This window comes from Fusarium coffeatum (assembly GCF_003316985.1).
Source record: "Fusarium coffeatum strain FIESC_28 chromosome Unknown BRIP53273_contig_155, whole genome shotgun sequence".
NCBI classification, from domain to species: domain Eukaryota; kingdom Fungi; phylum Ascomycota; class Sordariomycetes; order Hypocreales; family Nectriaceae; genus Fusarium; species Fusarium coffeatum.
Window position 1 is genome coordinate 44,275 of NW_022157948.1, and position 21,685 is coordinate 65,959.

General features: G+C 48.9%; 7 protein-coding genes across 7 annotated transcripts; 3 read left to right on the forward strand and 4 right to left on the reverse strand.

The window, feature by feature from the left end:
• Positions 1 to 1,036: 1,036 nt before the first annotated feature.
• FIESC28_07128 (uncharacterized protein) lies at positions 1,037 to 3,599 on the forward strand (the record flags this gene model as incomplete). The annotated part of the gene is made up of 5 exons (XM_031161269.1): positions 1,037 to 1,503; positions 1,563 to 1,769; positions 1,821 to 2,036; positions 2,087 to 2,200; positions 2,249 to 3,599. 5 exons carry the CDS (start codon positions 1,037 to 1,039, stop codon positions 3,597 to 3,599), a joined length of 2,355 nt encoding a protein of 784 aa, XP_031014670.1.
• Positions 3,600 to 4,294: 695 nt separating this feature from the next.
• FIESC28_07129 (uncharacterized protein) lies at positions 4,295 to 5,735 on the reverse strand (the record flags this gene model as incomplete). Its single annotated transcript, XM_031161270.1, has 5 exons — positions 4,295 to 4,823; positions 4,873 to 5,332; positions 5,390 to 5,426; positions 5,476 to 5,501; positions 5,555 to 5,735. 5 exons carry the CDS (start codon positions 5,733 to 5,735, stop codon positions 4,295 to 4,297), a joined length of 1,233 nt encoding a protein of 410 aa, XP_031014671.1.
• Positions 5,736 to 7,741: 2,006 nt separating this feature from the next.
• Positions 7,742 to 9,818, forward strand: FIESC28_07130 (uncharacterized protein; the record flags this gene model as incomplete). The annotated part of the gene is made up of 3 exons (XM_031161271.1): positions 7,742 to 7,829; positions 7,889 to 8,673; positions 8,724 to 9,818. The coding sequence occupies 3 exons, from the start codon at positions 7,742 to 7,744 to the stop codon at positions 9,816 to 9,818; spliced, it is 1,968 nt and encodes a 655-aa protein (XP_031014672.1).
• A 292-nt stretch (positions 9,819 to 10,110) lies between these two features.
• Positions 10,111 to 11,155, reverse strand: FIESC28_07131 (uncharacterized protein; the record flags this gene model as incomplete). The annotated part of the gene is made up of 4 exons (XM_031161272.1): positions 10,111 to 10,196; positions 10,243 to 10,548; positions 10,598 to 11,034; positions 11,148 to 11,155. 4 exons carry the CDS (start codon positions 11,153 to 11,155, stop codon positions 10,111 to 10,113), a joined length of 837 nt encoding a protein of 278 aa, XP_031014673.1.
• Positions 11,156 to 12,782: 1,627 nt separating this feature from the next.
• FIESC28_07132 (uncharacterized protein) lies at positions 12,783 to 14,426 on the reverse strand (the record flags this gene model as incomplete). The annotated part of the gene is made up of 4 exons (XM_031161273.1): positions 12,783 to 13,418; positions 13,466 to 13,854; positions 13,904 to 14,120; positions 14,172 to 14,426. 4 exons carry the CDS (start codon positions 14,424 to 14,426, stop codon positions 12,783 to 12,785), a joined length of 1,497 nt encoding a protein of 498 aa, XP_031014674.1.
• A 1,052-nt stretch (positions 14,427 to 15,478) lies between these two features.
• FIESC28_07133 (uncharacterized protein) lies at positions 15,479 to 17,346 on the forward strand (the record flags this gene model as incomplete). Its single annotated transcript, XM_031161274.1, has 7 exons — positions 15,479 to 15,504; positions 15,710 to 15,740; positions 16,113 to 16,240; positions 16,290 to 16,389; positions 16,438 to 16,579; positions 16,631 to 16,839; positions 16,894 to 17,346. 7 exons carry the CDS (start codon positions 15,479 to 15,481, stop codon positions 17,344 to 17,346), a joined length of 1,089 nt encoding a protein of 362 aa, XP_031014675.1.
• Positions 17,347 to 17,980: 634 nt separating this feature from the next.
• On the reverse strand, positions 17,981 to 19,492 carry FIESC28_07134 (uncharacterized protein; the record flags this gene model as incomplete). The annotated part of the gene is made up of 1 exon (XM_031161275.1): positions 17,981 to 19,492. The coding sequence occupies one exon, from the start codon at positions 19,490 to 19,492 to the stop codon at positions 17,981 to 17,983; it is 1,512 nt and encodes a 503-aa protein (XP_031014676.1).
• Positions 19,493 to 21,685: the final 2,193 nt, after the last annotated feature.

Below are 21,685 nucleotides of genomic sequence, written 5' to 3' on the forward strand. Positions count from 1 at the left end.
CTATCACAACTACCGCTTTTGTGCTACCCGCCAGAACTAAGACATTGCCGTTTGCGCCGCATATCTGTCGAGCGGGGTAGTGAGTTGAAGTCCTCTCTGGAGGGCGAGTTGATGGAGAAAACAAGCCCTGTTTGAGAAGCTGATGCATTTTCCCCTGTGATCAGGCAGCCACAAAAGGTTCTCGATGTGAAAAGAAGATACCAAGTCCGAGACATATTCAGCCAGTGCATAACCCCTGCTTTCAGCCGCAAGAAACCAAGAGGAATGATATGGATAACTCCAAACGACCCCCACCATTTGACGGAGTAGAAAGGGTATTTCAGCCGCCTTATTCAGCGCCATGTTTGTGACCAGCCGCAGCGTCTTTTCCATTTTCGAAGGTTCCGAAACGTCGAGACCGTTGTCCCCATTTCTTTGTCTTAGACGCTGAAATATTAGTGTCTTGATTGGCCCATGGTCTCAGAGCCCTGTCGAGATAATACAAGTAGAAAAGATGCTATTCGCTAAAGTCCGAGACCTGCAGAATATAGGCGAACCGACCTAGATCCCTGCACCTTTTGGGGCGATGAATGAGACAATATCGCCAAGGAATTCGATAGCTTAATGCGGGTAGATCAACGGAGGTGCGAACAGCTCCCATTAGCTAGCCATCTTCTCATCCGAGACGGACTCGCCGGAGAAAGGTCTATTGAGAATTCCTGGGAAATGCCATGTGAGCGACTTACCATTTCGCGTTCTTCGTTAGTAGCCATTCCTACATGCAAATTGTCAATAGCCGATTTACTAATGCAGGAATGTAAGTTGAGCGACAGGCTGGATCTAGACGGCCAAGACTCAGCTGAATGTTCACCGGTCAAAGACCTCCACTCGTTATCAGGCGAGACGCTTGAAATGCTATTGTCGCAGCTGTCAAAAGTAATAGCAAGAATCACCATACGTTAGGCAGTAATAAGTTGTATATAAATAGCTTATTTCCTGACAATCATGGAATTATTTGTACTCAAGCAGCTTTTTCATTTCATTCAATCCATTCACGATGACTATTCTACCAGCCATGGCCTCCACTGTTGAGGAAACTCATCAGCTCACCTCCTCCTACAAGCACATGTGGGCACGTAACGTTGCCCAAAAGACAATGGACTATGATTTTAAGGGAGTTAAAGAGTTGGTCCCTGATGCTTCCAACATCAAGACCATCGGTAAGTTGAGAGAGGTCACTGAAGAAAGAACTGGTCGTGGTTACATACCTAAAGCCGATGGTCAAATTGATGTCGGCATTGTTGGCGCTGGTGTCGCCGGTTTGTTTACTGCCCTTCTGTTTGACTGGCTCAACGATCATCCCGACCTGAAGGGCAAGGGTCTGAAGATCAACTACGATGTTCTTGAAGCCGCTGGGGCACAAAGGCTTGGTGGCCGTCTTTACACTCATCACTTCTCCGATGAGGAGCATGATTACTATGATGTTGGCGCCATGCGCTTTCCCAACAATTCAATCATGAAGAGGTAAGCCTGAAGACCACATACCCTTCCACAGCGTGCAAAATTGACCGGCCATTCCCTAGAACATTTCAGCTCTTCGAATATATCGGTATCACCCAGACTAGCAAGCCAGGCTTGATCCCTTACTACCTTAAGGATATCGACAACGTCTGCCCATCATACTTCAACGACATTTCCAAGTGTGGCGATGTCTGGGCCGAAGGAATGAATCCCGATGATCCCTATAAGATTAACAGTGGCTTAGCTCCTAATGGCCAGATCCCAGCTGAGTATGGCCTATACTGAATTATCTTAGTGAGATCAGATCTAACTCGTTTCAGGTATCTTAAAGAAGATCCCGGTCATCTTGTCGGGAAGGCTCTGGGTAAATTCTTGAAACATGTCGAGGACAAATTCAAGGAGATCATCGCGCTGAAGAAGCAACATGAGGGTAAAGCTGGAGAGGTGCATGACGATGACCTAACCACCAAGTCCACGGCCTTGTTTCAATTACTTATGAAGGCTGACCATATGAGCGTTCGTCAGTACCTTGGCTCGTGAGTTCAGCCACCAAGGGACTCCAAGATAAAAGCTGACAAACCTCCAGAGGCCAGAAGGACAAGAATAAGAAGACAGAGGAACTCTCAGTAGGCGACGACGAGGTTCCTCTGGGCCCTGGATACAATTTCAACACGATTGAGTGGCTCGAGACGGCTACCTAGTAAGCATTCCAGAATCATCGCAAGCTGCAGCAACTGACCTTGTATAGCGGAACCGGATGGTACGACCAGTCCCTCACAGAATGTGTCTTGGAGGAGCTCGATTTCCATACCGACGACATGGACAAAGACTCACCAAACAAGAACACTCAATACTGGTGGTGCGTCGATGGTGGCGCTCAAGAAATCGCCAGGAAGATGGCTGTCAAGGCCAAGAAGCGCGTCGAGTTTAACACAAAGGTCCAATCAATTGACGCTCAAGTTCCCCGGCGCCGCGCCAACGAATTCACTCCAATGAAGATCAAGACCACAAGAACGGACCCCAAGACGAACAAGGTTGAGAGCAAGGACCGCGAGTACTTCGCCATCTTCAACAGCACTACTCTCGCTGCTCTTCAGCGCATGGAGTTGCGCGATGCTGGCTTGTCTTATGGAACTAAGCAGGCTATCCGAGCACTTGGGTACGGCGCTTCGTCCAAGGTTGGCATGAAGTTCCGAACTGCATGGTGGCAGAAGGAACCCTTCAACATCAAAAAGGGCGGAGTGTCTAGAACGGACCTACCTCTGCGTGTCTGCGTGTACCCTTCATACAACATCAAGTCCAATGAAGGAGATAAGTGGGATCCTGAGAAGCCAGCTGTGCTACTCTGCTCTTATACCTGGGGTCAAGATGCCCAGCGTATTGGGTCCCTTTGCTCACCCGACTCTCCTCAAAACGAAGCGGAGCTCAAGCGTCTCATGATCCACGATCTTGCTCGGCTTCACGCCAGGGTTGACTATCCTTTTGAGGATCTAGTCAAACTTCTGGAGGAGCAATACATCGACCATCACGGCTACGACTGGTACAGAGACCAGAACATGTCTGGTGCCTTTGCTTACTTTGGCCCAGGCCAATTCTCCAACATGTGGCAGGAGATCATCAAGCCTAACGCGTTCGGTCAACTCTATCTCGTCGGAGAAGCAGCTTCTTCCCACCACGCCTGGATCGTCGGCGCGCTGGAAAGCGTGATTCGAGCAGTATACGTCATGTTTCAAGGTCTTCAGAACGGCAACAAGAAATTCGAAGCCTACAGCATCGTGTTGGACTTGCTCAGACAAGCGCCTACTGAGCCAGGTGAGAAGGGAGATAAGGAGAATAATGAGGACATTGGTCAGCCTTTGGAGAGAGGCGGTGCTATGCCCAAGGGCTTGCCTTTTCACCCGCTGCCTGAGGAGATGCCTGAGACGCAGTTCAACACACAGGGTCAGGGTTTGACTGACAGCCCATCAGTGGAGGCTGATCCTAAGCAGCAGGTTGAGATGACATATGGTGCTGCGTTGGCTACGTTGAGTTTGATTGAGAGTTTCTTTGAGCTGGGGCTGGATAAGCATGTCAAGCCGGCGTCTGAGACTATTAGCTAGATGTGAATGTTATTCGATTTTCTTTTGTATTTGAGATACTTTATTGGTCGCGTCAACCACATCACTGTTTGATGTTCAGGTGATAAAGGAAATTGTGATGCAAATACCAGGTATTCAGGACGGATCAATTTGAAGAAGTTGCAAAAAGACAGATGGAAAAGCCGTACTGCTCAACGCTTTCCGATTGATTGTTCATGATTGACCACAAAAGAAAAAGGTCGTTGATACAAGAGATAGGGTAGATAAAGTGGGCAAAAAGTCAAAAATGTCGGTGGAGAGGCTCGAACTCTCGACCTTTGGATAACCCTGGTGTTTAACCGAGTCAATCTGAGAAACCAGATATGAGACCAACGCTCTAACCAACTGAGCCACACCGACCTGTTCATTTGCGATGTTATGCCAATCTATGTACCCCAGCCAGAGCTCTTGACCAGATAACACCTTCAGCACAATGACTTGGGAGAAGGGGTTGAGAACGGATTGTGCTACCGGCGATACAGACAGAAACATCCGTCGGGTCAATTGATACGTACAGGACAACGAATCTTAAAGTTTCTTCAAACAAAGTTACATCTTTGCGCATTTGACTGATTCTTGCGCAAGTCAATTGAAGGAATCATTCGACGAAGTATAAAAGGTATGGGTATAAAATAAACTATTGTACAAACGGAAGATATTTATGTTTTAGTAGTGCCCTAGACGCCGGGCCTGGTCTCTGGCATGTTATTCCCATACTTCATCTCGCTGGAGGTCCTTGATCTAGTCGTTCTGGTCTCTTCTACAGCCGCCTTTGAACTATTTTCGTACACGACATCAACATTTGTCGTCCGCATAATCCCGTTATACGTCATAATCTCTTCTTCCGACCCAGTCGGCGACACACTTCGAATCTCAGTATGTTGATTCCTTGATCCTCGAAGGTCTTTAAGGTGTATGTTATCGTGGTTATGCGACCTCAATCCATTGGTTCCACGAGTACCAGTTCCGTATCGGTCGGCGTAGGGTGTGCCGGATGTTACTCCAGAGCTTCCTCCAAAGAGTGAAGGGAACCATCGTCGGAAAAGCGGTCGGAGAGCTGGGATGGAAGCGCAGATGATGGCGATGTTTGTTTCGACGGCACCCCAGACCGGAAGAACGGTATAGAATGTGTCCTCGCCTGGGTCGGGTCCTTCGACGAGCTGGTGATGAATAGAGATGACTCGCACGATGCCGATGATACCGACTCTGCAATTTGTTAGTATCTTGGAGATTGATGTGATGCGAAAGTACTTACAGACTACCCAGGACAAAGACACCGATCACAGCAATCTTGGTCGCCCATCGCATTGATAGACCCAAGAAGATCCAGAATGGCAGCGCAACAACAAGGAAGTCCGTCACGATAGTGATGCAGGAAGCAATGACATGGAACCAGTTATCAACACACTGCACCCCCGGCTGCCCTCGTAGCGAGAAATCCCAGTTTGCTTCAATCGGCCAACATTGGAAGAGTGCAGTGAAGAAGATAGCGACGGCGTGGAGAGCGTTGAAGATATTGAGTCCGTGAATTGCGTATCGTACGTTCGTTTTGTGACCACCCAGTCGAAGAAGAAAGACGAGGATCGAAGCCTTGACGAGAGCGAGGACGGGGTTATAAAACATTTGCACGAGGAAGTTCCACCAGAAACCGGCGCGCATATCGAGATCTTTCGGTACATCGTAGGCTCTAAATCCCCAGTAATTGAGTTTCATGACTAACATGCGAGTGTTAGTACAATAAGAATGGGAGATTGGAGACAGAGACGACTTACACATATAAAGAGGTGGGATCATAAGCAGAGCAAAAAGCTGACGATGTTAGTTGTCTGGACGATTGACTGGTAAATAGTGTACTTACCAGCGCTCCAAGAATAAGGTAGTCATCTATAAGAAACAGTGAGCATTTGGCATCTAGCACAAGTCTTGTAATTGCCTACCTAAGCCTGTCGTCCGTGAGGTCACGCGACTGTAAATGCGCATTGACACGAACAAGATCGACAAAATTGGAAAGATGAACAAGGCAGCAAGGCCTTTTTGCTGCAATGGTGTCGTCGGAAGCGTCGTGGGATTAGGGAAGGGCGGCGGTCCCGTGCGGGCGTAAATATGTGACCAGTCCATCATGAAAGTCCAAGCAAACGATTGTCGAAACCCTAAGATGTTGCATGCAACTTTAAGTTGCTTTTGAGAGACGATGCAACGCGCTGATCCGGAAGACCTTTGCGATCGGTCACGTTTGATCCGCCCTTGGCAGCAGGGGAAGAAATGGAGACGGAAGGGAAAATCGGAAAGAAGATCATTTAGATATAACAACGATGGGTCACTACGAATTTATGTACATTGTTGGTTCCAGGGGCAGCAGAATCTTCAAAGCGCAATAAGGCTGCGTACTCAAACAGAGTTTGTGAGGGAATCAGGCTTGGCCCGTGAGTGAAGAGCTGAACCACCATCTTGCATACGATGTGAGACAGCAGATCAGTTTCTGGTTCCTGGGAAACGACCACCAAAGAGGAAAGTGATACCCGGGACTTGGTAGCAAAACTCCCGACTGTTGGTTCTAGACTTGATGCTTGTTCTGTCCCTCGTCCAAGGACTCGGGGCTTCAGCTCTTTCTGTGCCACATATCCCGCATTGCGTCCGACTGCAAGATTGGTTGGGCATTCAGGACTGAAGTGGGATGGGGAAATTACATGCCAGACCTAGCTGTGTTTACGGTTATGCATGTTGGTTGTCAAAGGATTGATGGTGGAAACAGTTAGTTGGTTGTTTGGTGGCGTCTGCTAAAGAACATTTCTGCCTGAGCTTGTATTGGTGGCTGAAACACGTCAGCAGCCTCAGCTAAAACTTGTCAATCTTCATTTTGTCCTTCCATCAAACCAGAAAATAACCAAAGAGGAGATTCGTCTCAATTGTACAGCAGTCAGACTTTTCTAGCGTCTTTAGATCTCGGAGTCAAGTGGGATAGACAATCCTTCAAGCTTAAGCGATAAGCATAAAAGAACCACTCATCTAATCTCTCTTCCTTCGCTTATACTCAAACGGCCAAGATCGCCATTCGAGGGATTTATTAGCCTAAATTTCTTCAGTAAGGAATCTTCAACAACCAACGCATTAACAGCATGCAACGTACAGGAGGACCCCGACGTCGCTTAAGCGAGGAAATCTTGGTGGACCGGACCCGAGGATCCCTTCCCCAGATCCCTGAAGCCCCGAGCTTTTGTACCGGGTTTACAGCCAGTCGCAACCCTAATTGTGATCCATCGCGCGTCTCAGCTAGACAGCTTTCTGATGATCTTTTCTGTATTGAGATGATCCTCGTCAGCGGGAGGGCGGGAGAGCGAAGGTTACAATGACTTTAATCAGACAGACAATGGAGAGAAAATTGGAGAGTTTTGAGATGGAAAGCTGAGAGATGATAAAAATGTCATTAAGAACAAACCAGATTCTTTGCTAATGTTATTCCTAGTGCTCTCGGCAGTTGACATCTACCGGTGGTCTAGAAGACACCGCTCAACATAAGGTTCTTGGGCTGACCAGGATCATGAACTTTGTCGGTCATACATTCCCATGCCGTAAAATTTGCCCGTATGCATAATGCTGTTGGTTGTCTCCCGCTCCAATCACAATTATGATGTGTCACACAGATTCTAGACTTGGCAAACACCATCTGTTGGTCGAATACCGTTACCAATGGAACGCAATTAGAAGAAGCCAAGCTTATTGATCGAGCATCATGATCCACCGGGGAATCTTCCGTTGTGCTAAAGAAAATAGCGCCAGTCGGAGTATCATCCGTCCGCGTTCTATTCGGGGTTTTCGCAACCGAACATCTGCAGGGCCTTTCATCCTGCCAGGCCTCCCCTCGTCCTGTTCGCTTCCCCACCGTCAACCAACAGACAGCATGGATGGGTAATCGGCCCATGATCCAGAAGTTCAGGTAATTACTACCTAATGCGTACTAACCACCGTTCTGACATTCAACCAACGCCCGCTGGGAGGATTGTAAAGACTAGTGTTAGATATATAGTCTGTAGAATGTGGCTTAAGACGATCTCCTTCCCTTTCATCTTCTTCATCCCACTCTCGTTCCTTTTTCTTGGCGTCCCTGCAGCCTGTAAACTTTGAACATGCAAGGCTCTCATTTCTCGTGGCTGCTTGCCGCGCTCGTCCCTTTTACCCTTGGTCAGACGATCGATGTCGATGGCAAGGCGGTCCGTATGTAACTCTGTTCTTATTTCTCTGTTGATCCATCGCTAATCTGAAACATTGAATAGCTGCGGATGAGAGCAATGTTGCCCCTGCTTGGACAAAGCCTGTGACTGCTTCTTCCAAAAGCCCTTTCGCCGATGCTACTCCTCAGCTGACTGATGCTGTCCTTGCTAACCTCACCGACTTGAACTTGAGTGATGTTGACCTATTCTACTTTGCCGACACAAAGACATCTAAGAAGCGAAATGCCCTTTCCCACTCCAAGTGCAAGGTCTTCCCTGGCGACAAGGCTTTCCCTGGCAAGTTCATCTGGAGTGTCTTTGACCTTCTCACCGGCGGCGCACTCATCAAAACTGTTCCTCTTGGCTCAGCTTGCTACAAGGGTGAGCACTACGATGAAGAGAAGTGTAAATTCCTTCTGGACAACTGGTCCAACAGCACAACACATATCGATGATCCTACATCGGTCATGTCCCCTCTCTTCCAAGGCGCCACCTGCGAGCCCAGCAACGCTGCCTCAGGCGGCAAGTGCACCATCGGTGGCTTCCCCCTGTACGCTATGAAGGCCACCAACGTTGCTCAGATCCAGCTCGCTGTCAACTTTGCCCGCAACCTGAACCTCCGCCTTGTCATCCACAACACTGGTCATGACTTCCTTGGTAAGAGCACTGGTGCTGGTGCTCTTAGCATCTGGACACATCACCTGAAGGATGTCAAGTTCACCAAGAACTACCGCGGTAACAGCCAGTACACTGGTCCTGCTTTCAAGCTTGGTGCTGGTGTTCAGGTCAAGGACTTGTATCAGGCTGCTGACAAGGAGGGATACACTGCTGTCGGCGGAGAGTGTCGCGTAAGTTATTCCCCTTTGAACTTATTTGATCTAAGCTAATGTGTTCTTAGGATGTCGGTGTTACTGGTGGATACCTTCCTGGAGGTGGTCACTCTCCTATCAGCCCTATCGCTGGTCTTGCTGCCGATCAGCTTCTCAGTGCTGAGATCGTCACACCCGATGGTCGCTTCGTCACTGCCGATGAGAAGCAAAACACTGACCTCTTCTGGGCCATCCGTGGTGGTGGTCCCGCCACATGGGGTGTCGTCGTCTCCATGACTGTCCGTGTCTACCCCAAGATGTCCTTCTCCGGTATGACCTGGAGCGTCGTGACCAAGCAAGCCGGTATCTCAGAAGAAAAGCTCTTCAAAGCACTTGAGGCTTACTGGCGCCGCTTCCCTGAGTACTCTGACAAGAAGAGCTACGGTTACGGTTTCATCTTCCCCCAGGGCAATGGAAGCTATCTGTGGACCATGAACCCTTGGATGGTTCCCAACATGCCCCTCCCTAAGTTCAAGAAGATGGTTCAGCCTCTCCTTGATGAATGGAAGGAACTTGGCGTTGACCCAAAGCCCGAATTCTTCCAACACGACAGCTTTTACCCTGCCTGGAAGACTCACTTCCCTGCCGAGAATGCTGGCAGCTACACCGGTCGCTCTGGATCTCGTCTCATTCCCCGTAAGAACTGGGACGACTCCAAGCTTCTCGACAAGACCATTGAGACTCTGAAGGGTATCCTCAAGGAAGATGGTGTCCTGGTCCTCTACAACATCAACGCTGAGCAAACCAAGGAGACTCCTGCCAACTCAGCCAACCCTGCCTGGCGCGACGCCAACATGTTTGTCATCACCGCCCTCAACTGGAAGCTCGACGACACCGAGGAGGAGATCGCTAGGGTGAACAACAAGATCACCTTTGACATCATGGAGCGTCTCAAGGCTGTTACCCCCGGTGGTGGCGGTTACGGTAACGAGGGTGATGTTATGGACCCCGACTTTGGTCAGTCTTACTTTGGATCTAACTACAAGAAGCTGTACCAGTTGAAGCAGAAGATTGATCCTTATGGTCTCCTTTATGCTCCTACCGCCGTTGGTAGTGAGGATTGGTACATCACTGGGCAACCCGCCTATGTGACCAGGCAGACTGGCCGACTGTGCCGCAAGTAGATGACATAGATTACTAGACTAATTAACACCTTTGCAATAATACATCCTGTTTTACCTGCGAAATGGAAGCCTTTATGCCAATGCCACACTAAAACAAAACCCTGGTGCAATCGCGAGAGTTCCAACTTCTGCTCACGATCAATTGCTTATGATCATTTGCGAAAAAAGACGGAGAGAAGAAAATGTATGCGTCATTAGAATTGCCGATTACTGTTTCAAAATCACATACCCATCGCCAACTATCCAAATCATATACAATGGAACCTAAATCAAGATCATATCCATATCTACATTACAACACAACCACCACTCCCCTCTTTACCATCTCCGCCACAGCCGCAGCAGTCATCGCCGCAGCAATCGTCGCAATCACAACAACTTTTACACTCACAACAGTCATCACCACAGCAGTTGTTGCACTCACAGCAATCATCGCCACAGCACTCGGCACAGCATCCAGGCTCTTCGTTCTGATTGTCCGTCTGAAAGTCCTGGGCTGGCGGCTGCTCATAACCAGCTGGTTGATCATCATTGTTATCACTGCTGTATTGAGCTTCCGGATCATAGTTGTCATTATATCTGTCACCATGATCGGATCCATTGTCAGAGTAGTAGTATTCTCCGTTGTCGTAGTACTCGCTGTTGTCGTAGTAGTCGCCTTGCTGATACATAGAATTGTCGCTGTTGTCGTACTGGTACTGGCTGTTGTCGTAGGTGTAGCTACTATCTCCTTCAAACGTTGGTGGAGCTGCTGTTGTAGTGGTTGTGGATGGCATAACCAGCTCCTCCGATTGCGGCTGCACCTCCAATAACACCAGCAGTTTTCATAGCTGTGGAACTTCCGCTTTTATGACCACCACCGTGGCTTTGAACTGGGCGATGTACTGGTGCAGGACCACCTCTGTGTGCTGGGGCTGGTCGATATTGAGCAGGTCTTGCTTGTTGAGGTCTTGGTGGTCCCTGTCTCGGTGCTTGTGCGGGCCTTGGTCCTGGAGCATAACCTTGCTGAGGTCGTCTCATCTGAGCCATCTGCATGCCTTGATGAGGTGCAGGCTGTCTTCCGACGGGTGGGCGATTAGTCGCAACGGGTCTTGGTTGTGCGACTGGCTGATTGGGCGCTCGCCTCTGGACAGGCTTTTGACCCGGACGACCGGCGGGGGGACGTTGCGCGCCAGGAGCTGGGCGTGCCTTGGCGGCGGGCTTCTTTGGTGGTTGACTGGAAAGGATTGCTGTCAGTAACCATTCCAAGATTGCCGAGCTGGATCGAGCAGCGCCAGGGCCGGTTGTGTTATTGGTCGTCAAGCAAGGGAATCGATCAATGGGACTTACTTGACCATCTTGTGAGCTAGACGTCTCTTCTTTTACTGTTCCAAGAAACCACTAGACCAGGTACAGACAGCCTTTACAGAACAAAGAAGAGAAACAACAAGACCGAATTCCCGACGGCAGAGCAGGTATATAAGGCCATTGTGCAGCGTGCTTGCCACTGGAAGCTGACATCTCACAAAGCGGCCGACCCAGAGCCTCCCGTTCCCAAAACTGAAACAAATACCACGCTGACAACTGCAGGTAACCATAAAAGTTCTTCTCTTGTTACTGAGTATTATCACACAAAACTGTGATCAGGCTGTTCAGATAATTCTCGACATCAAAACGGCCCCCAAATAAAGGTACAAGGATATTTTCAGCTACTCGCACACAATCCACAAAAACGGCCCCCAAGAGCCAATGTCAGAATAAGGGACCCTGTAGATGGCTTGGAGGATTGCTGACCTCATTTCCCTTTTTAGGATCGATAGCCGATGTCTGGTATCAGGGCCGACAAAGAGGGTGTGCTGCTCCGTGCTAGGCGCCAGCCTTATTTCAACCCTGAATTCGTTTTCATGACGGATGGGGGCGGAATTTCCATCCTTTGGGTTTAGATTAGATAGCCTGAGTGTTGACAACGCATCCTTTGAGGACACGGATCTTACAATTGTTGCAGAAGGATTGCAAGCGCGCGTCTTGTATAAGGAACGGGCTGTCCAATCTGTTATAAACTGAATGGGTTGGTAGCGTGTAGGAAGTTATGGTGGTGCAGTGTCACCCTCTCTCGGGTATGGTGGGATCCAGCTGACAGTCAGATGCTTATTTCCATTTATATCCATTGTCACATGCATCAGACAAGGACAGTTTCTTCTAACAATGAAGTTCGAGGCGCCTTTCCTGTGAGGTAACTTGGCTTTTGCTCTACCTCTTGCCTACGCACAAAACACTTGGCGATACCAAGGTATGAGTTGAGTTGTGAGTTGATGTGGGGCACATGCGCGAAGTCTCGACTGGTCTTGCGTTTCGCAATTAGCCTTGTCAGATTTCCGACGGTACCCTTACCACTGTATGTACGTAAAGGGTAATGGAGAAGACACTCCGCTGAATCCGTATATTTGGTCAGATGCAGACAAAGTGTGGCGTAAAGCACAGTCTTTATATCACCCCCTCAGCCTCTTCAGCTGAAGTCCCAGTCACATTTAGCCCATGCCAAGCTTCCTCCATCGATGTCAACGAATCCTGCTGTTTATTTTCCCAGATGCCCGCCCATGTGGCCCGAAAGATGGATCACGAATGGTAGTATTGCTGCAAAGTCAATTGTCTGCGATGAGTTCGATTGAGCATTATACTTGTCGGCCGATTGTTTGTACCTAGCATTGATCCTGTCTCGATCAGTCCACGCAGCCTGCGATATGAACTCATGAGGACCAAGACTGTACTTGAAATTGCAAGAATTAGATATTCTCCATGACAGTTTTGCAACACAGACAGATACAAAAGGATGAAGCCAGTCTCAGCCAAGGGCAATATGTATCTCAAAGATCACGTTGATATCACGAAAAGGTGCAGCAGACAGGTCTTCGACTCTAATCAAAGATTTTATTACAAGTTACTATTTTAATGATATACTTGGAATGACAGAGCAATGTCACCCGTTTACGCAACAGGTCCGAAGAAGCTAAACTTGCCCTCAGGATCATACTTGCTCTTCAGTGCTTGCAGACGCTTCTGTCTCCAAATCTCACTGCCATACCAATCGCTAGGCTTCTCATTGCCGTAAGCATAGTTGACGTAGACACTCATGTTCCACTGGCCAGAAGCTCGGTGGAGGATGTGGCGCAAGTCGTTACCAATCTTAGCTGCCTTCTTATCAAGCGCAGCATCACCAGGCTTGTAGGTAATCAAAGGTGCAGTAAGGATGTTCTCGTGACGGAAGGCGAAAGCAGAGTCCTTGGCGTTGGTGCCGCGGACGGCTTGGGTGGAGTATCCTTCGAACATAAAGATGGAAGTGTTGAAGGGAGACTTGGGACCTGTCTCGGCAGCGAAGAGCTTCCATGCGTTCTTCATGGCTGTGACGTTGTACTCTTGGAGGTAAAGAGGGAAGCGAGGGTTGACGAGGCCGTTCTTCTGGCATGGGACGGCATCAATGTCGATTTGAGTCCATCGGGCCAGGTCACGGTAGTCTCCGGACTCGGGAGTGATGGCGATGGGCTTGAGGTCGTGGAAAGGCTTGGAGATCTTGGGGTCAATGGTCTTGACACCCTCTTGAATCAGCCAGAAAAGAATGATAGGCTGTGAATGTCAGAAATTGTTATATAAGAACCTGAAGAGAGACTCACGTTTTCAGGGTCAGCAGTAGGATCATGGACCCAGTAACTCCAGTTGATAACACCCTCAGGCTGCTTGCGCAACAGGTGCTCATTCGCAGCATGGTAAAGCTTCTCAACGTCCTTGCCACTAAAGACAAGAGTTTCAATAGCCCAATCGCGATGCTGAATTTCATAGACCTTTGAAGTGATAGAAGTCACAATACCAAAGTTATGTCCAGCACCCTTGAGACCCCACCAAAGATCAGAGCTCTTATCGATGGTCTTGAAGGAGCCGTCGGCAAGGACGATGTTCATCGAGACCCACTGATCTGCAATGATACCGTGATGGCCTTGGAGCCAACCGTGTCCGCCTCCGAGACCAGGACCCATATAGCTAACGCACTCACATGTTCCGGTCACTGGGAATGGTTAGTACCATAATCAAACTTAAAAATAAAGAAAACATACCGGTTTGCTTGTCGGCGGCCCAAAGAGTGTCTGTGACCTTCTTGGACATGGTTCCGCCGCCAATTGTAACGGTCTTGCCGTCTGCAGCGACTTCGACAGTGTTCAATTGGTTGAGGTAAATCTCTATGCCATGGTCCATTCGGCCAAGAGTGGTGATGGCTCCATGAGCTGTGTTGTAGGCGAGGAAAGGCAAGTCCTTTGAGTTGGCGTACTTGACCTACAGAACTGATTAGATATGATCATAAAATTTCAGAGATGAAACACCTACCGTCTTGGCAACATCTTGCTCGGTACCGGGAACAACGACAATGTTGACCTTGGGCGCGGCCAAAACAGACCAACGAGTAGTAGCCTTCTCAAACTCAGGTGAGCCAGGACAGTAAATCTTGGCCGCCTTTGACAGCTTCTTGCCAAGCTGACCAAGGTCCTCAGAACATGAACCAGCAGCATCACTACGAGCAAACGGAGTGGCTGCACATGTAGCCGTAGCAGCCCATGCCGTCACGGTCGCAAGAAACTTCATAGTGAAATGCATAATGAACACGCAAAAGACAAGAAAAACCTCGACCCTAAGCTGAAAAAGACCCAGGATCTGCGGGTCAGGACAGGAGGTGTTATATAACCTACATCGCCCTGGCGGTCTCACTAATAATCCATGCAATGCATCTACTAACTTGGGTAATGCGGCCGAGGGTGAAGACTGCCGAGAGACTGGGCGATACCTGAATATCCTTGCCGTTTTGTCATTCATGTTGCTTCCTTCGCACCGATTAGCTCCTCCACTGTCCTGCAGAGGAACGGGGATAAACCAGAGATTTCGCCCAGACTTTCATGTCTAGGGGATCCAGGGGATTCACGCTTAGTGGTTGCGGACCGGGCTCCCGGTGCGGGAAATCCTCTAGACAAAACCGTTGTGGAGCTAATTCGGGCATTTTTACCTTCCTAGCTTTGCCTAGCATGGATCCAAAGGATTTTATGGTCAAGAGCGAAGGAAGATGGCAAAGAAGCCGCTTGGTTCAAGAGCGAAATGTCAGGTGGCGCTTTGATGTGAATTCGCCGAATTGAGGTTCAATCTGATTGGGAATATCGCGAAATTTATCTAGGCGAACATCTTACAGGATCAATTGATCTCGGATGATTGACGCGATTGAGATTGAGGGCTACCGAGGCATCCGAGTTACCGAGCTATGGGTCTGCCAGCACATGTTGAAAAGCTTGTAGAATGTGTAACGTGTTACTGAGAGTGGAATTTCTCTGTCAAGTTCATTCCCATGCGCTTTGATGTACCTAAAAATTAGGTAAATAATGCTTGGACTTGGCTACAAAATAAGGTGGTGTTAGCAATGTCACCTTCCACATTGCGACTATTGCCGTGCTTGGGAGAAAATAACCGAGCCATGCAAAATGCGACTCTTACTCAACCGTCAGGGTGTCAGAAGGATTGGCCTCCAGGAGCATAAGAGACGAGATATTCCAGCTATCTTAGACTAGGTTAGAATACCACGGAGGTCACTTGGTTTTGGCGGCCTCAGAGGATAATGCTTCTATTATCCACATCCCAACGTGTCCATGACCATGAAAATTATGGACAATGCTATTGCGTACGTGTCTTCGTAAAGGCCATATCAAATCACATTTTTACAATGCGGATCTTGGCGCGTCATTTTCTTGGTTCAGCTAGTACTAGCTCTGCACTTACGTAGTAGCGTCAGGCACGTCAACCTGTAAAATTCATCCCAGCTAATCCCCGACGATAGCATCTGTACCGTACGCCTACCGGATGCGCGTCCGCTAATCTAATCTCAGGGGTGCATATGCAAATCCTTCGTGTTATGAAGTACTGTGCAGTAGAGTTCAGCTCGTGTTTTGCATGTGGACACACGGCATGACGATCGATCCTGCCAAGTTGTCACCTACATATGGACCGACATGTCCGGCATGTGTCTGCGCCGCCGATCTTTGCATATTCTCTCGTTTCTTCTTTTGCTTTTTCTTTCCTTCTTTTGGTTCTGATAAGCGAGGATGTCTGATGCCGTGACTGAGAGCTGGACGTTGTATGGGGTTGGTGTTGCTGCGACGTTTTTGAGATTCTATGCTCGAATGAGAGTGGATGGCTTTAGAAGTCTTCAGGCAGAGGATTATCTAATGGCTATAAGCATTGTCAGTCATCTTGGACCTTCCGAGCTTGTGGTTATACTAACTTCAGCAGATCTTTTATACGGTTCAGACGACGCTTGCATACAATATTGGGATACTCGCCCATGGGCTTGCCAACAATGGAATGACGGACGCAGAGCGGGCTGCATTGTCCCCTAGCGATCCAGAATACAATTTCAGGTAAGCTTTCTACATATATATTTTCTACCTTGTATGCTAACCTTGTTAGGGTGGTCGGCTCTAAGATTCAGGTTGCTGGTTGGACCATTTACTCCGCCCTCATTTGGTCATTGAAGCTATCCATGCTTTACTTTTACACTCGCCTCACTGTAAGATCGTCAGTCAATTCTTTAATAGTTCATCACTGACAATTTTAGAATGGACTCGGACGGCCGTATCGCATTCGGATATACATCGGATTCGGCCTGGTAATCGGCACCTTTGTCGCAACCATAATAGCAGTCTTCGCTGGTTGCCAACCTTTCAGTAAATACTGGCAGATAAGTCCTGACCCAGGCAGTACGTATCCTTATTGGTCTTTCATCGAATAAGATCTAACATTTTTATCAGATTCTTGTCAAGCAGCCATCTCGAAACCCATCGTCTGGGCCTCATTCGCCTCCAACGTCTCCACCGACATATACCTTATCGCCATTCCCCTTCCGATGCTTTGGGGATCTAGTCTAAAAACCATAAAGAAAATCGCTTCAAGCATTGTTCTTGGCTCTGGTATCTTTGTTCTTGTTTGCGCTACGTTGAAAAGCGTCTTTGTTCTAGTGGTACGTCTCAACAATGGATTTCTACCACCACTCTTTGTCTAATAACGCATTTAGGATCCCGTCAATGGAGCTCAGCTAGCTGGTACATGGGGCACACGCGAAGCTTTTGTTGCCGTGATGACTACCAACCTACCAATTCTCTTCCCGCTCTTCAGAGTCTGGCTTACCCCAGTTTTTGGGAGTATACTACGTTCATCGGACAAGGCGTCTTACCAGTATCCCTCTCACTTTCAGACGATCGGTGGTGGAGGAGGTCGAAGTGGCAAAAGCCAGAATCCAAGTCGACGTGGCCCCCCGACCGCGAATCCGATATCAGGAAACATGTCTTTCAACGGCAGTGAGGAGCGTATTGTCAGGGCAGAGGCGCATGGTATGACAAACCTGGATCCAGAGGGTCATAGGAATAATCAAAAGGGTATTGTGGTATCCAATGTCGTGGAGATCGTTCACGAGGATAAGAAGGGTGGTGGAAGTAGAGATGGGCGCAACTCAGAAAGTTCATGGTAGACTATTGGCGTCACTGTTCTTTGGCATATAAACTAGACAAACTTGCATATAGTCTATAATGTGTTCTCATAACATGCGCGTGTCCATGATTTGGCGTTATGAGTTGTATATGGCCAGCTTAAGGTTCCTAAGAGATGGAATAATTTGGTCACTTTGTGGCTGATTAGACTAGCACTTAGGTTATTTTATCCTAAGCCTTAGGACATTTCTTCAGTCACTGATCTAACCGTGACAGTTCAAGCTCGTGTTCAGTCGTACATTAGATCGATCACCTACACGCGTGGTGTTAGGACAACTAAAGAACCCGCATGCGTTCTCAAACCGTTACTCGAAGTCGCACACCAAAGTCAGGGGTACAAGAAAGGAACCTCAAGCTCATCAAATCATGGCATAATCATTAAAACTTTTTGGGCTTCAGCCCAGGTCTATCTGAGGTGTGCCTTTCTGGATGGGACATCCATCCGCTCACCCAATCCGTAAATAGTCATATTCATCAAATCCGCGCTTCGCTGTAAACTTTTCCGTTGAATTAGGTTCAACAGTCGCCAACACCCTAATCATTCGGGTAAGAGACGAAATAGTATCCTAAGCTTTAGGAGACAAATCCTAAGCCTTAGGAAATATCTTGACCAATTTAGCTGACGTACTTAGGGATAGTCTCCATGACACCGTCCTTAGTAATCAGCTCCATGGCCTTGGTGACCTCGTCGAGGAAGCGCTGGTCACCTCGCAAATCGTCACCAAACAGCTCTCGCACGGACAAAATAGAGCGGGGGTCGGGGCCGCCTTCCTTGGCAAGAGCCTGAAGCTTCTCCTTCATAGGGTCGTCGACCTCAAACTTGTTGCCCTTATCATCGACACCCTTGATGTAGATGAACCAGCCGGCGGCGACGAAACACAGGCGGCGGAAGGGGCCAGTAACCCAGATGTTCTCGGCAATGGAGGGCATGATGAACTGGGGGATCTTGCCGGAGGCGTTGAGGGCAACGCGAGGAATCTGATCCATGATAGTGGGGTTGGAGAAACGCTCCATCAGGGTGTTGCAGTACTGGTCAATGTCGACGCCGGGGATCTCAGGGAGAAGGGGCTTGACCTCCTCCTGCATCATCTGCCAGACAAATTTGCGGTAGATGGGATGCTCCATGACCTCGTGGACGTACTTGAAACCAGCCAGCTGACCGGGGTAAGCCATAGCGGAGTGGGAGGCGTTGAGGAGACGAAGCTTGTGCTTCTCGAATTGCTCAACGTCGTGAACGTCATGGACAACCTGCACACCGACCTTCTCGAAGGGAGGGCGGCCGTCACAGAACTTGTCCTCAACGACCCACTGCATGAAGGGCTCGGTCACAACGGGCCAAGAGTCCTCGATACCGAAGTTCTCGGCAAGCGACTTGATGTCGTTCTCAGAGGTGCTGGGGGTAATGCGGTCAACCATCGCGTTGGGGAAAGCACCCTCCTCAGCGATCCACTTGGCAAGCTCAGGGTTCTTGAGCTTGGCGAAAGACTCGAGCATGTTACGGGTGATGGAACCGTTCTTCTGCATGTTGTCGCAGGACAGAACGGTGAAGGGCTTGAGACCCTGCTGGTGACGGCGGGCAAGAGCGGCGTAGAGGAAGCCGAATGTGCTGATGGGCGCGTTCTCGTTCTCCTGCTTGAGATCGTGCTGGATGTCAGGGTGATCGCTCACCAATTGATGGGTGTTCTCGTTGTAGTAGTAGCCACTCTCAGTAATAGTAAGAGAGACGATGTGTGTGTCGGGATGAGCCATCTTGGCGATAACAGCCTCACGGTCATCGGGAGCGAAAATGAAGGAGTTGATGCTGCCGACGACGTCGGCGAAGCTGCCCTTTGCAGAGCGCTCAATCACAGTGTAGAGGTGGTCTTGTGCGTTGAGGACATCGCGCATGGCGGCATCATTGGGTCGCAGGCCGATACCGCAGATGGCCCAATCGGTCTCACCGTGCTTCTCGAGCAGCTTGTCAACGTACACAGCCAAATGGGCTCTGTGGAAACCGCCGACTCCGACGTGAACGATGCCCTCCTTGAGCGCCTTGCGGTCGTAGGTAGGGACCTGAACCTTCTGGTCTCCTTGCTGTGACGCAATGGTGGAGAGGTTGTTGCTGCTGAGCTTTAGGCGCTGTGTCATTTTTGCTGAGGTTTAGAGTATTTTAGGGTATTATAGTGGAAAGGGGTATCGGAGATGAGATGAGATGAGAGAGTAGATTTGGGAACGATAGAGAGGAAGAAAGTCGCTTTTGATGTTGAGATGAATGAAGAAGAGATGATTGAGTTGAGGTCGAATCGTTGAAGAAAAGGAGGAATTAAGTTGTTGAAGAATGAGGTCACCGCTGGATTGCAGGTGCTGACCGCCCGGGTTATCAATGAATCCAGTGAGAGACCTTGAGGCTGCAAGAGCGGGGGCATCTCTCGGCCACAGAGATTTCGAAGGTTCCCCCGTGTTCGGTGGACTCCCGCTCTTGCCTGCCTTCCTTTCTTTGTTTCGCCCTGCCACTGATCTGACACTGCAATTGTTCCCCTTCTCTCCTTGCTCACCTTCGCGTTGTGGCTAAAAACTTGGTGGGGCTTCGGCTTTGTTTCTCCAGTGAATGAAGCCCGACCCACAGGGCGTCAGAAGAATCTACCGTCATAAGCACAAGAGATGAAATAGTTTGGTCACTTTATGGCTGCTTAGATCAGGACCCTAGGCTACTTTATTTTGGTAGCCTAAGCCTTAGAGTACATCTCATCTGTTACCCACCCCGCCGGCTTTTGGTGAGAAGAGCGAAGTTATGGGGCTGGTGACGTGAAAGAGACCCATAGTTTAGCTTTATCGGCTTATCACAGCACAGCTTGAATCAGCATCAATCAATCATTCTTGCTGCCTGTCATTCAATTGAGGGGACCCTGACCCTCTCTTTACGGTGGCGAATGATGCAAAGATTTTCATTGATCTTTTCAATTGTTTCCTTGAAAATCTGAATCTGCGCTTTGCTCTGCTGCAGAATTTGACCAGCCATGATGATACATCGTCATAAAAAATGGGATCTCAATTCTGCCATGTCGCATCGTCATAGCTGTTATCAATTGAAGGTCCTCTTATCGCAGAAATCATAGCTTCAAAGCTACAGTGGATACCTTCCCCTCCCTCCTCCAAAACAAGCTCGCGCACGTTCAAGACAACCTTGAGGGTATCGTGGGGGTTGGCTTGGAATTCTAGGGTCTACTGTCTCCGTTCCCCAGGGGAAAATTCCCAGATGTCCATGTGATCATTCATCCATGTCAGGGACAAAGTCAGCCTCATGCTTGCGGCTCTCAACGCGATAGGTCGGGTCTCATGACCACCCTCCCGCCGCGTTGAGCTGAGAATAAGCAGGGGTAAGCTGAGCTTCCCCGTCCCTAAACAGCGGTCAACTGTCGGGTACCACTGTAGGCAGCAGCATAAAAATTCGTAGCGCTCCAAAAATACAACCTTCAATTGAGACAATCGACTTTTAGCGCAGGTGTAACAAAAAGTTAATTTCCTTTTTACAAATATCAACAAATTTGTCAGCTTCTTAATAAATTTGTTGAATTGCGACGGAGACTTTGCCGACAGTGCTGTGCCATCCGAAAGTCGGAGCAGTCGAGACTGGTGTGACCTGCGGGATTGCGTGTCCTTGCCTGCAAACAATTTGAGACGTCAGATCATCCGGACTTCAAATCTGGCAACGCAACTTGGCCAGAAGTAAAAAGCAAAGTTGCGGTGTCAAAAAGTCTCACAGGATCAATAACGTTGAAGTCACATGGTGTGGACATTCAATTGAACCCTTCGACTGAGCATCAATGTCGGTCCTCTGAGTGACGTGGTATCATGGCCTCCAACGGACAGCTACACTCACTGGGGTGGCTCATCGCAGTCTCTGGTGTTGCTATTCCTAAGCACGATTGATGGATCACCTGCCATAAGTTCGATGGACTGATTGCTCACATGTATACAGTCCGAATCAGTTCCTCCAGAGAGCTTCAGCAGTTATGCTCTCCCTGATCCGTTGGACTGTTATAACAGGCCAAAGCCTGGAGACAAGCTCGAATTGAGTTTTGGTAAGAAGCTCAAAGACGCACCTGATCGAAGCACGAACGTCTTGGTGCTTTATAAGACCGATTGGCTGTCGGGCATGGAGGTTATCTCGTACCAGAGGTCATCTTGTAACGCCTACAGCAAAGTTTGACTCCTTATTGCCAAGTGATTCATTTGATTCTCTGAGGTATGTCTGGGAGTCTCATACGACATCCTCTATGCGGATGAAACACCAAAGGCGTCGGACCTTGTGTAGTTCAAAGTTCAGGTTTGGTCAAACGT